At 42.9% G+C, this 14,964-nt stretch overlaps 1 protein-coding gene across 14 annotated transcripts in view; it reads left to right on the forward strand.

Moving 5' to 3' along the window:
• CSMD2 (CUB and Sushi multiple domains 2) overlaps positions 1-14,964 on the forward strand; it is a 650,869-nt gene that overhangs the window by 118,202 nt on the left and 517,703 nt on the right. For all 14 annotated transcript variants that reach the window (XM_045375140.3, XM_045375143.3, XM_045375139.3 and 11 more), the window contains exon 3: positions 11,497-11,609. In XM_045375140.3, the coding sequence (XP_045231075.2) occupies positions 11,497-11,609 (113 nt within the window). The remainder of the gene's footprint in view (positions 1-11,496; positions 11,610-14,964) is intronic.

Here is a 14,964-nt window from a genome sequence, read left to right on the forward strand (position 1 = left end):
TGGTGAACACTCTAGAAACATGCTTTGAAAAATAACCTAGTTTTGGTACTTTCCAGAAAAATCTGGTTGTAATAATTTGTCACCCTCTGTATTGGAGGGTCCTCATCACCACCCTCATGATTTATTAGGACTCACAGGATTCAGGATATATTTGTACCCATGGCTATGATTTATTATGGTGAAAGGATACAGAGCAAAGTCAGCAAGGGGAAAAGGTGCATCCTGGGGCGATGGCTGGGAGAAGCCAGGCACAAGCTTCCAAGAGTTCTCTTCTGGCAAAGTCACACAGGTCGTGCTTCAAACCCCCGGCAACTAATTGTGACAACACATATGAAATATTGCCAACCAGGAAAGCTCAGCAGAGACTCATTGCCCAGCGTCTTCCCACAGAGATGATTACCTAGACCCCTCTTCCTGACACATACCAAAATTCTAGGCTCCCAGGTGGAAAGCAGGTGTTCAGCATAAACCATAATGTTTGTACAAATTGTTTAGACCTCTCCTGAAAGTACTGGAAATGGAGGGAACCCTCCTGAAATCCCCGGTTCCCAGATGCCAGACAGGGATTATACTTGTAAGCGGGCCTTTCAAAGGATAGCAGTCAGGCCTTTTCTGTCTGCTTTCTCATAGTGAAGCCTTCATTTATTCACTCTATATTGCATCTAATATGTGCTGTGCACTAGTGATATAGTGAAAAGGTTATAGATAGTCTTTGCCTCCAAGAGACTTACCATCAAGAACGAAAGACAGATATATAACAATTCAATAAGAAAATCGATTCATGATCATCGGGATGAATGTTACAAAGTAGAAGTACTCTGTTCTCTGAGGACATTCATCAGGGATCCCTAAACTCTTTCCCAGAGGAACTGATGCTGAAAGTGAGCCCTGAAAAGCTAATGCAGGGTTGGGGGAAAGGTAAGATGGAGGCAGCCTGGATAGCTAAGGGAGACATCTGGGCACAGAGTCCTAGGGACAGCATCTGCAAAGGCCCTGAGATGGGAAGAGATGTGGCACCTTCAAGGACAGTATAAAAAGCCAGCTCACACCTGTAATCCCAGCACTTAGGGAGGCTGAGGCAGGCGGATCACAAGGTCAGGAGATAGAGAGCATCCTGGCTAACACGGTGAAACCCCATCTCTACTAAAAATATTAAATAATTAGCCAGGCGTGGTGGTGGGCACCTGTAGTCCCAGCTACTTGGGAGGCTGAGGCAGGAGAATAGTGTGACCCCCAGAGGCAGAGCTTGCAGTGAGCCGAGATCACGCCACTGCACCCCAGCCTGGGTGACAGAGCGAGACTCCATCTTAAAAAAAAAAAAAAAAAAAAAAGCAGCAGCAGCAGCCAGTGTGGGTGGAGGGGGAAAGACCAAAGGGGAGAGAGCCATGAACTGAGGTAGAAAGAAAGGCAGGCCAGGTCTTGCAAGGCAAAGCCTTGGGCCATGTCACCCAGAGAGCCATCCATCTCTGTCATTCCTGATCATTATGTCCTTCTTACTGATCCAGATCTCTTATTTCCCTTGAGGCCTAGGGAACCAGCCCCAGCAACACTCACTCAGGGACGACTCAGGGCTCTGCCTCCATCCTCAGAAAGTTATGAAAAGTGGGGGGTTATCACATGGTTCTCCAGATCTTGGGGCAGCACAGAGACAATCTTAAAGAGCCCAACTAATATAGAATTACCCAGGAATAAACAGTAATGTAGCAAATTGGGCTTTTATTGAATGGTTCTCATTTAAAGCTGTTAGCACGTCAAACAGTGATATGAAAAAAGACAAGCCAATTTGACCTTGGGAATAAAAGAGTAAGTGTAAGCAACATTTGTCACACTGACAGGCTTGGCAGATAGTGTTTTGATTTGCCAGCTGCCCTACTCCAGACAGTTCCAGAAAGTTCCATGTGCCTGGAAGACATTTGGACAAAACCTAATTCTTCCATCTTTCCTGGTCTTCTATGTTTTTCTATCAAGCAGGAATCAAGACTTACATTTACTCCAGTAATGAGGTCAACCCAATGTACTAATAGACTCCATAATTCCAGGTTGGAGTTTGTTGAGATCAGAATTTCATTATGGCCTTTCTCATTGGGTCTCTGACTGGCAAAAGCAAAGCCATGTCTCTGATGAGCTTGGCCCAAGATTCAACCTGGTATGTTCCTCCTCCTTCCTGAGGATCAGCATCTGAGACCTGTTGCCACTCAGTAAATATTTGAGGGATTAAAATTGGATTGAACTTGAGAGGTGGCACACTCATACCTCTGGCAGATGTGAATGCCAGCGTTCTTCTGTGCATGGAGCCCAAGTGTGTCTCTCTGGAGCCTCTGACCTGTGGTCCTGCTTCCTTGTCAAGCATTTCATGAAGACATTGGTGTGTCAAGCATGACCCTCAGGGATGTGGAGACAGTTCTCATTCTCCCCCTTGCCAACTCTGTTGGACCCCAGACTATACGTACCCACTTTCTTCAGCTGTTCCTCATCCCACAGGGTGAGGGGTCTTTTAGGGTCTCCTTGCTGCAAGCCTGGCATATCAAAGCCAAGAGACACCAGCCCAAGGAAGTGAGTAGTTCGTCAACTTGAGAGCCTTGAAGTTCTCAAACGTGGGCACTAACTCCTGGAGTAAGAAAATGAGCTTTTATTTCCATGGGTAGAAATTTGCAGACACTTCACTTGGGTGGAAGAAATGTCATATTCCTGCATTAAAAACAATTCGACTTTGAGTCCCATGCATAAACGGGAAGAATTTCACTTCAGCCACTGTTGGGATTCTCCCAAGCAAGGTCTTACATAGACCCCGCATTCCAGGAAGACCCTCAGGTCTCAGTCCACTTGATGTGCTCAAGGCCTCAGTGACACCTGAAGGCAGGAAACTCAGTTGTATCCGAGCCAAATTCTGGTGGGGGAGTTCAAGTCCTTCTGCTTAGAATGAGAGTCCTTTTGTGTACAGTCCAGCACTTTCTTCTGTCCCCTCTTCCTTATTTAAATAAATAAATGCCCCATTTATTTATTTTTGAGACAAGGTCTCATTCTGTCACCCAGACTGGAATGCAGTGACATGATCATAGCTCACTGCAGCCTCAAACTCCTGGGATCAAGCAATCCTTCTGCCTCAGACTCCTGAGTAGCTGGGACTACAGGCATGCACTACCGTGCCCAACTATTCTTGAAAGTTTTTGGAAAGACAGGATCTCACTATATTGACTAGTGTGGTCTCGAACTCCTGGCCTCAAGTGATCCTCCCACCTCGTCCTCTCAAAATGTTGGGATTACAGGCACAAGCTACTGCACGCAGCCTAATACCCTCTTTAAAATAAAAGCTCCCACCTTTTTATTTTTCCTGGGATGATTAGGAAGAAATGGAGGTGTTCAAAGCAGTCTGCTTTTTCCTTATATCTCACCTCATTTCATGGGTATGAAGGGGATTTGCCACATCAATAAGTGTTACTTAGCCCAAGTCTGGATGTCTCTCCCTCCTGTTGTCCATACTGCCAGCATCAGAGTTACCTAAGATGTGTGGCTTCTTACGCAACTAAGAAGCCACACATCTTAGGCTTCTTAGTTTGTGTGGCTGCTCCTAGAAACACCGAATAGCCTGCCAGTCAGTCATTCATCCATTCATTTAGAAACACACATGCAAGGTGAGCAACACACTCAGCCATGGCTCTTGTGGTGCTTTCATCTAGTCAGGGAGACCTTAATGAAAACCATTTACCCCAATAAACATCTAATTAGGAATTACGGTTAGTGCTAGTAAAGAAAAGACAAGGGATATCAGTTAGGATAGGTCAGGTTATACTCTGTGTACTAATGGTTTTTAAATTGTATTTTCTGATACTTTGACATCTTGGGACTTTGTTGACCTAAAATAGCAAACAGCTGTCCCCGAAGTGTGCCTTTCGTATGCAAACTGATTATCCCAATTGGGTAGAGCACAACTGAGTCTTTTATTGTTATTTTTTTAAATTTCAGTTTAATTTTTCTTTTTTTTTTTTGAGTCAGGATCTCACTTTTTTGCCCAGGCTGGAGCACAGTGGTACGATCATGGGTCACTGCAGCCTCGAACTCCTAGGCTCAAGTGATCCTCCCACTTCAGCCTCCTGAGTAGCTGGGACCACTTCAGCCCCCTGCCTAGCTGGGACCACAAGTTTAGCTGAGTAATCAACACATTCAGACAATTTTTTTTTTTATAATTCTTTGTAGAGATGGAGTTTCACCATGTTGCTCAGGCTGATCTGGAACTCCTGAGCTGAAGTGATCCTCCCACCTCGGCCTCCCAAAGTGCTGGGATTACAGGTGTGAGCCACCGTGCCTGGCCTCTACCTCCTTTATTGAGATCTCATTGTTTATCTACTATCCTTCTGCCCTAGTTACCCAGGGCCAGGATTTAGACAACTAAGGCTGGTGCACATACCCTGGTACCCTCTGAAATTATTTAAACTAGGCAATCCTAAACCTGCTCAGCTGCTTACCTGATCTGGCCCATTCCTTCTTGGGAAAACCACAATAAAGGCTCTTGCCCACGTTCTCCCAGGCTCCTTCTGCCTTGTCACTGACCCTGAAGCTTCCCACATGCTTGTGGCTCTGCTTGGCGTAGTATGCCCCTTCCTCTAGGAAACCGTGTGTTATCTTTTCAGCGGCAATGTCTTCTGATCTGTTGGCCTCACCATACCTGAGTGGTAATAACAAAACCTACAATTGAAAATATGGTGGTAGCAAACAACACTCGAATTGAAATGGCTTAACTCACCAAAAGTTTATTTCTTGCTCATGCTGCAGATTCAGAAAAGGTTTGCAGGGGCTGTCTGCTTAGGGGAGTTGCTCAGAGACCATGGCTGACAGAGGCCAAGGATCACTGACCTTGGATAAGGGGAAGGGAATTCAGCACAAGGTACACAGGCTGTTCAAGCCTCCCTCCTGGCAACAGCAACCTTCACTGCTACCTACATCTCCCTGGCCAAGCCGGTGTCTTGGCCAGGCCTGACCTCAGCAGGGATGGGAGGTGCTGTTCCACTCTGTGTCTAGAAGGAAAGCTGGAAATACAAGGTGAACTGTACCAGTGACTTCCACTGGGACCTCTGAGCATGCAGCATAGGCTGGTCTGGGATGTCAGGAATGCACCTTTCTAGAAGTAATGTTGAGACACTCGTGATAAGATTTGAATGGTGAGAAAGAGTTAATTAGACAAATCCCAAGAGTTAGAAAGTGTTCTAAATAGGAGACAGTGTGTGCAAAGACCCTGAAGACGGGGCATGGCGAATTGAAGGAACTGAAGCCAGAGGTGTACGAAGGAAGGGAGCGGGAGAAAAGTGGGGGAAGAGTATTTAATCACGGACATTATTTAGAATATGGATGCATGGTAATAAGAAGTGAACTTTTAAAGTCCATTTTATTATTGATTTCAAATTCCCAACAGGAAATTCGTGCCCTTATTGCCTGCACTTCGGGCTGACCACTTCCTTTGCCCTTGGGATGGCCTTGACCAAAGAAGACTGGGGGGCTGGAGCCAGGCAGGAGACAGAGCAGAGAATCTATCATGGCCAAGCCATGCAGGCTTCGTGAACCTCGTAAGGGATTCTGGCTTTAATCCTAAGAACCGTGGGAGGCTGTGGATAGATTCTGAGCTGAGAAATGAGGAGTATATGGGGTCCTGGCCATACCGTTTTCAAGACTCTGGGTTACTTTTGGCAGGAAGGCAAAAACAAAGAAAAGGCACTGGAGAAAATGGGAAGACAATAAGGCTGATGTAAAGCAGAAGATGAGTATTGTTTTACATGTTAGGCTATGCCACCTGTTTGCAAAATGCTGTTCTCTGTGCATTTTAGAGTCTGCAAAGAGGATAACTGATAGCAACAGGGGCCTCTCACCTGCCTTGCCATCATTTTACTACATTTCTTTACTAATTCTGGATTTCACTATTAAAGGATACCTCACTCCTTTCAATATGATATTTAATCTTGTCAAATAAAAGATGGGAAAGTCTGAAAGTTTTATTTGCTCCTTCCGTCACGCAACACCATAGCTCCTCCTAACTGCGGGGTCATCCGCGTGTCTAAAATAGATCTCAAAGATGAGTGGGTGGGGGAGTGATGATTCAGGTAGCTAGCTGGGGAGATTCAATTTCCCATCCCCTCCCCCAGCGTTAGCTAGCGCCTTTGAGGAATCCTCCCTGCTAGAATTTATCTACCAACCCTGGGAAAGAGCAGAGCAGTGGTAAATATCTGATTAGAGAAAATGCCTAGCAAGCTGCAATTCCATATATTGTAAGTGATAAAACTGTAATTGTTTGTTGACAGTGTACATTAGCTATTCACAGCTTGCATCAATATAGTACCAAGAAACTAGGGTCTAGGAATTTTTAATAGCAATGCAAAAATATCCTGGAACTAAGTTGGGGGAATAAAAATCAACCATTTCTGCTTAGTGAGGGGAATGCCATTCTCAGGGAGGACTTCATATGAGAAGCCGTGGTGAGATTTGAGATTCCTCCATGAGGCTCTATGTAATTGAAGGAAAGGATGGTCCCTAGGCTGAGTGTCTGGGAAGGGCACCCAAGGGTGTAATTCTGGTAGACATGGGTGAGAGACAAGTTGCACCTGCTGTGAATTGGGCCCACTTGGAGATAGAGGCAACCAGAGCTTGCTAGGATGGAGCCTGGGGAGCCAGATATAGGTCTGGCCTCGCTGGGGACAATTTACTATTTTAATCCTTAGGGTCCAAAGGGATGATGTCAGTCTGTCACTGAAGATATGAGTATTTCGGAGGAAGGAAAGGGCAACTGGTGCATGGGCGAGTCAACAGGAAGCCAAGGAATAGGCTAACGGGGACCCTGTGGCCTGAGTTCTGGTACTGGTAGTCAGCAAGGCTACAGTCAAATGCTGCTGGTGGGGGCAGGGAGGGTGCAATACAGGCTGGAGTGGACAAGAGGCGGCTGGAGTGAGGGACCTGGAAAAGACAAAGCTCAAAGCCCAATCCAGGGAGACTGACTGTATGTCTGGTCTAATGGAGGACTGGGGTACTGTCCAATAGCAATATAATATGAGCGATAGATACAATTTTTTAAAATTTTAAATTAAACTAAATTTTTTGTTGGTAAAGGGTGTTTCATTGGGGAAATTCACAGAGAGAAGCATGGTCTTGGGTAGCCACAAGGCAGATAGATCTCTGCAATCTTACTCCCTGGAGCCAGGGCTTATGGACCGTAGGGAAAGGGTGTATGTGTCCAGCAAGGAAATGAAAAGCAGCCTCCAGAACAGGCAAGGGGACTATATGTGTCATAGCCTATAATTTGTATGATAACATCAAGATTGACGTGTTCTTATGCTAGGAACAGTAAATAAAATAGGAATCAGGAGGCATTCTCAAGACTGGGGCTAATCAGAAGTCAATATGGTAGATTTGCATTCATAAAACTTTTTATTTTGAAATAATAATAGATTCACAGGAGAGGTTCCATGTACCCTTCTCCCAGTTTCCTCCAAATAGTTACATCTTATATAACTATAGCACACTCTAAAAACCAGGAAACTGCCATTGGTGCAATATGTGTGTGTACTTCTATGTCATTTTATCACATGCAGATTCCCATAACCATCACTGCAATCAAGACACAGAATGATTCCATCACCCAAAGATCTCCCTCATACTACCTCTTTATGGTCATACCCATTTCCCTTCCTCTTACGATCCCTAATCTCTGGCAAGCACTAATCTGTTTTCCATCTCTTTAATTTTACCATCTCTAGAATGTTATATAAAGTGAATCATATGGCATGTGATCTTTTGAGATTAGCTCTTTTTTCCTACTTGGCTTAATGACCTTGAGGTCCACCCAAGTTGCTACATGTATTCATAGTCCATTCCTTTTTATTGCTGAGTAGTATTCTATGGTATGGCTGTACCCCAGTTTGTTTAGTCATTCACCTATTATTGTAGGACATTTTGGTTGTTTCCAGTTTGGGCTATTAGGAATAAAGCTGCTATGAACAATTATGCATAGATTTTTTTGCATAATGGATATAAGTTTCCGTTTCTCTGGAGTAAATTGCTGAGTTGTATAGTTAGTGTATGTGGTTTTTTTTTTTCTTAAAGAAACTGCCAAACTATTTTCCAGAGTGGCTGCATGTTTTTGCATTTCTACCAGCATTGCATGAGGAATCCAGTTTTCCTGTATCATCACCAGCATTGAATATCGTGACTACAGTGTTTTATTTTAGCTGTTCCAGTGGGTATGTAGTAATATTTCTTCATGGTCTTAACCTGTATTTCCTTAAAGGCTAGTGATGTTGAACATATTTTCTTGTGCTTATTTGCCATACATATATCTTGTTTGGTGAAATGTCTCTTCCATGTCTTTGCTGATTTTCTAACTGAGTTGTTGAATCCTTGCCTTGTTCTCAATCTTAAGGGAAAAGCATTCAGTCTTTCACCATGAAGTGTGATGTCAGCTACTGTTTTGTTTTGTTTTTTTTGTTTTGTTTTGTTTTGTTTGTAGATGTTCTTTATCAAGTTCAGAAACTAACGCTGTATTTGTAGGTTTCTGAATTTTTTTTTGTTTAATTGCAAATGGGTGTTGAAATGTGTCAAATACTTTTTCTGCATCAGTTGATGTGGTCATGTGATGTTTCTGCCTTTAACCTGTTAATATGGTAGATCACACTGATTGATTTTTCAAATGTTGAACTAGCCTTGCATCTTTAGAATCAACCCCACTTGGTTATGGTTTATAAATATTTTTATATATTGCTGAATCCTCCTTGCCAATATTTTGTTAAGATTTTTGTGCTTGTATTCATGTGAAATATTGATCTTCATTTTTCTTTATTTGTACTGTCTTTGGCTTGGCATCAGGGTAATACTGGTTTCATAATATGAGTTTGGAAGTGTTCGTTCTTCTTTTCTGGAAGAGATTAGAGTAGAATTGGTATTAATTCTTCTTTACATGTTTGGTAGAATTCTCTAGTGAAATCATCTAGGCCTAGATATTTCTTTTTTGGGAGTTTTAAAATTACTAATTCAATTTCCTCAATAGTTATAGGTCTATTCAAATGATCTGTTTCATATTGGGAAACTTATGGTAGTTTGGGCTTCTCAAGTTTGTGCCCATTTCATTTAATGTGTCAAATGCATGTGTATAATTTGTAGTATTTCCTTGTTATCCTGTTGTTAAATGCAGGATCTGTTTTCCTTAGCCCTTGCCAACTCTAGATAGGTGAAAAATGAGTCTTGGGGTTTCAGTTTTCACATTTTTATATTAATTAGGTGGATCGTTAATTTGTATTGTATCTTTTGCTCTTTTCCTCCTAGCTGTTTTCCATTTTCTTACTGATTTGTAAGTACTTTTTCTAGGTTGTAAATACAAATCCTCCTGTCACATATTCATAACCTTTCAGTTTGCACTTTTCTCATTACCTTTTACAGTTTTTTGTCACACATACATGCTTTTAATTTTCATGTAGTTATTAATCAGTATTTTCCTTTAAGGCCTCTGGGGTTTCATGTTGTATCCATTAGTACTCAATTTCAAGAGATAGAAAACCAAGTCAAGCTAGTTTAAGAAAAAAAGAAAGAAAGAATGTTGGCTTATGTAACTGAGCATTGAAGAGATAGATCTCACTGCGTGGATTAAGGATCTGAAAAATACATCATCAGGGTTCTGTTTCTCTTCTCTTGCTTAGCTTTTATTTATATATATCTGGCGATATCATTTTCTCTAAAGCAGATAGTCTCTGTGTGATGATAAAAAGGCTGCTGGGAGTCTCAAGCTTATATTGTAGTAGTTTAAGGTCCAAAAATAAAAGGCTTTCAGAGTCTGTATATTATATCCCATAGAAGGACTCAGAATGACTCTGCTTGGGTGGTGTGGTCTCTTCCCTCTTCCCCATACCCTGAACCAGTTAATAAAAATGAGGGATAGTATGTCGTGATTGATCATTTACCCAGCTCTGTGGCTAGTGGGCAGGTGGAGTACCTGTCAGAAATCCATGCCATGGACGGCTCCCATGGAAGATTGATAGGCAAGTAGGTGCAAAGGGAGTCCTCTGCATGTCTTGCTTAGAAGGCCTTTCCCCAGCATAAGATGATTAAACAAAGTTCGTTTCCTTATAATATGTATGATTTCATTGTTTTATGTATATATTTTTTATGAGAGAGAGTATATGAATATGGGGTGAGGTAGGGATCTTTTGCTGGATGTGTTTATATTTGAAGAGAAGAGGCCCTTGAAACTATTTGGTTACCTGCTGCATAATTTGATCATTTTTTTCTTTGCTTTTTCTTGAGTCTATTCTGAGTTAACATGAATCCCACAAGGTTAGGATGGTGGGAAGGGCAAGGGCTTCATCTAGCATAAGGGTTTTCACAGTGTCTGTTTACAAATATCTGATTTAACTCGTCTGAACCCAATACTCATGCCCTTCAGTGGATATCCTGGGCGTCAAGATATTGTATAGCAGTGGGAGGTATACAGCGGCATCCAGGAGAACCACGGATATTTCAAATTACCTGAAAATGGGCACAGAGTTAAACCTTGAAATTCCTCCTAGATTCCTACCTGGATGTGGTAAGGTAGGCTGAGGCTTAGAGGGGGTTAAGGACAAAGGTATATAGGAGACTGGCCACCTCACTACGACTTGTGTGCACAATCGGGTCCCTGTGAGAGTCACCATGCATGGACACCCAGCGGTGGACAAGGTCTTTCCTAAATGTATTCCCAAGTGTTCAGTGGTATCTTTTTCTTAGAGGAATCTTTAAAAATGATAATCTTGTGCTAAAAGTATATTATTTCAGGTTCAACAATTCCTTTAGCTTCACACCTGTTTCCTTTTATTCAGTTAAGTTCCAGAAAGAAAGTTTAAACATTTTAATTTTAATAGCACACACAGTTTGATCCCATTGTATGAAATTATTTCATTGAATATGATTCCGTCTATTGATCCCACCATCTCTTTGTATGTCAACTGTCAGGAATAATTATTTCCAGATTGTGTTGGTTTCTTATTTTTTGCCTTCTTTAAAAACTAATAGGCACTTATTTCTACAAAAGCAGTAGACATTCCTTTGAAAGAATAAAGTCTATGGTAAGAAGCATCCTCATTCTTCTACTTAGAGTTGGCTCTATTTCCCTTACTATGTGAATAAATATTGTCTACTGGCAATTGTTAGTTGTAAACTCATGGGGAATTATACCCAGAGCCTCACAGGCCCTCAGCCAGAAAGAGAGGAGACAGGAAAAGAAATCAGAAAAGGAGAAAAGAGGAAACACAAAGGAGGCAGGCAAGCCTCCAGGTGGGGGATTAGACCATGGCTTTGGGGGAGTCACTTCCTCATGTTTCTGGGGCAGAAACCTGCTAGTTTTCATCACCTCTGCTGAGAATCACTTTGTCTTTGAACACCCTCTGTGTGCCTAGATCAGCACTGTTTTCCAGCAGGCACTCAATAAATGCTTCATGGATGTGTAGTTTCCCAAGGGGGTCATTCTCCCTAATCCACTTCTTTGTCTTTCAGGCTCACAGGCTTTCAGCTGCCAGCCACCATTGTTAGTGCAGCCACCACCCTCTCTCTGCGCCTCATCAGTGACTATGCAGTCAGTGCCCAAGGCTTCCATGCCACCTATGAAGGTAGGTGCCTCCCTCATCGGCCACAGGAGCCCAAGATGTGATGTCCTAATAGCCACAAGCAGGACTGCATCACTCACAGATGCAGGGAAGTGTTCTTCAGACCCAGAGCTTGCACCTGTCCTAACAAGGCTGGTTACTAACCAGTAACTCAGTTACTTAAATTGTCCCTCTTGGTTCCCAGGAAACTGGGAATGGATATCAAAACTCGTGTGCAGTAGTTTATCCTGAGGGCCTGGTAACATCTAATTCTCTGTCCCCTTTAACTGGGTTTTGTTGTGTTTTTATTTTTTTAATTCTGTTTTATATTGGGCTTCATTGTATAAGGTACCTCAGGTTGTTTTTGAAAATAAGAGACATATAAACCCTAAGTAAAAGAAATAAAATAAGCAGCTGAAAACACCATACAGTGACTGCCAAGAGTTAGTTTTATATCATTCAGAGAAGAACAATCGATTTTTCCTTAATAGCATGGATTAGGGGCTTTTGGTTCGCGCTATGCAAATAATTTGTACTTCTCTCAGTCTGTTTAAATATGGTGTTAGAATTCAAATTAACACTAATATCTTCAGATTATACACTATTATTATTATTAACTTTATTATGTTAGTTCAGAAGGTGGTACTTCTAGATCTCTGTCATTTCCCTGGGAAATTTACATCTCATTAATAGGTAATTATGCTGCTCTTGGCTAAGACCTGCACTGTTATTTTGTGTTAAGATCATTAATAGGCGTATTTTAAGACTATTAATGATAATTAATAACAGTAATGACATAATACCCTAGTAAAGCATGCCAGATATCCAAAAGCTATTTTTTTTTTTTTTTTTGCCTTTGCCTTTGTTTAAGAACTTAAAGAGTAAGCGATGCTTTCGCGAATGAAGCTATAGCAATATAGAAACAGATACTCCCTGTCTTGGCCAGGGGTGTAAGGCATAAAGAGGACAAGTTCTGCCTCCTTAGCAAAAAACCACCCCTGGTGGCAGGGGCATAGGGGAGATGGTTTGATGCTTTAACCTGAGCAACTGGGGGCTCCTGGGAAGGCCTCAATTATTTTTAACTAAAGGTTGCTCAGAAGGCTCCTGAGAAAGTTCCACCTGCCTTTTGCTGAGGGCTTCTGACATAACTCCGTTTCACCTTAACTGAGGGCTCCTGACAAAGACTGACCTGTCCTTAAAGTGAGGATTCCTGAAATAGCCTATTTCTTTTTTAAAAATGATCAGATCTCAGCCGGCTGTGATGGCTAACACTTGTAATCCCAGCACTTTGGGAGGACGAGGCGAGTGAATCACTTGAGGCCAGGAGTTCGAGACCATCCTGGGCAACATGACAAAATCCCATCTCTACTGAAAATACAGAAATTAGCTGGGCATGGTGGTGCACACCTGTAATCCCAGCTACTTGGGAGGTTGAGGCACAAAAACCGCTTGAACCTGGGAGATGGATATCACCCCACTGCACTCCAGCCTGGGTGACAGAGCGAGACTATGTCTCAAAAAAAAAAAAAAAAAAAGTTCCTCCTAATATCAAGCCTGTGATTTTTGTCATCCTATTTATACCTTCACCCTGGCCCTGAATCCAAAGTAATTTTCTCCAAGTTTGAGCAACAAGCTCCTCACGAAGAGAGGCCTCTTCAGAAGCTTCCTAAAGTCTCTCTGGCCATTAGCTCCTTCCACTATAGGTTGGCCTTGGGGAAATTGACTACATTTGGGGCCCAGGGACAGGGAAAGGGAGACTGGGTGAGGGACACTAGAAGAGGTGCCAGCAGAGATGCTGGGAGTGACTGACACATGGGAGACCTGGCCGAGCCCTAGAGTCTCATGGTGCCCTCATTTCTCAGTCCTGGTCGATCTTTGAGGCCCTGGCTTCCCTGAGGCTTGAGGAAAAAGGTGTCCCTGAACACACTGCCCTGTTAGGGGCACAAGCACTTCTCATTAAGCAGAGCAGATCTGAGGGCACATTCAGAGTCCCGTGAAAACACACTGTAGCCTGGAAATCATGAGCAGGGTCTGTAGTTGGGCAACGAGAGGTTTGTAAACTCCATGACATTAGAGACAAAAATTCTGAGGGTGGGTGTATCTTTTTCTAAGGAGAATATACAGCAGGCATTAGAAAACTCAGATCGCCTTGGCCAACTCTAGCCAGCAGCTTGTTTTTGTAAATAAAGTTTTATTGGAACACAGCCATGCCCAATTGTTGACGTCTGTTTGGTGGCTGTTTTCATGCACTACAACTGCAGAGTTGAGCTATTGTGACAGAGACCCTATGCAAAGCCAATGAGATACTTACTTTTTGACCCTTTACAGAAAAAAATTTGCTTACCCCTGGTCTACAGCTGTATTGTCCAATACAGTAGCCATTAGCCACATATGGCTATTTACATTTAAATTAACTAAAATTGAGTAGAATTTAAAATTCAGTTTCTTAGTCACACTAGCCTTGTGTCAAATGTTCAATAAACATGTGGCTTGTCTACCATGTCGAACAGCCCAGATACCCAGATACAGAACATTTCCATCATTGCAGAAAATTCTGCTGGACAGAGCTGAGCTGGAGCTTCCATCAGATTCACAAAGAGGCCTGTGATTCTAAAGAGATTGCAAAACATTAGGGATAAATTAGAGGCCAGTGGATCCCTCCTCTCACCTGCCTGGTACAGGTGAGGCCATCCAGGCATGAGAACGCTCAACATTCCACAGCAAGACTCACAGGGCAGAAGGAACAACCTGTTTCACCTCAGCCACATGATGATGTCAGGTCTCTAAGTCATAGGCACTAAGAAAATAAAGCCTTGTAGGCAAGGCCCCTGCAAATGTTAGACCAATGCTAACAGATTGCTGTAGCCGAGCGAGTCTCTATGCAGTCACCTGTTGCAGGGTTTCTGCAGACTTTGCAGGATGTGTGGCTGGCTGTTTTGTACTGCATGGTAAAGTGGGTCACAGGTATCTGTGCTAACGAAGGAGTCAGGCACCCATAAGCCAAGGCTGTGGCTATCACTGAAGCTCATTAATTTGACTTGGGACTGGGCTATGTGGCAATTCATGCATTTGGACAAATGTGAGTTGCACTCACTTCTGGAACACCCAAAGTGGACGGACAAGGATGGAAGGTGGGAGGCATGAGTAGGGGCAGCCCCTGCTGTGAGCATACTCATCTGACATATGCCCTGGGATCTCTTTATCTCTGAGCTTATTCAACAGGCAACTGAATTGTGTTGAACCCACACCTGACTCACTGGGTGACCTTGGGCAGATTTTTAAGCTCTCTGAGCCTCATTGTGGAGTGGAGGAGGGGAGATTCAATAGTCAAAAGGAATTTGTGAAGATTTGGCTCTCAGGGAAGGGGCTCAGCCCCCTT

The sequence above is a fragment of the Macaca fascicularis genome, chromosome 1 (genome assembly GCF_037993035.2).
Source record: "Macaca fascicularis isolate 582-1 chromosome 1, T2T-MFA8v1.1".
Classification (NCBI taxonomy): domain Eukaryota; kingdom Metazoa; phylum Chordata; class Mammalia; order Primates; family Cercopithecidae; genus Macaca; species Macaca fascicularis.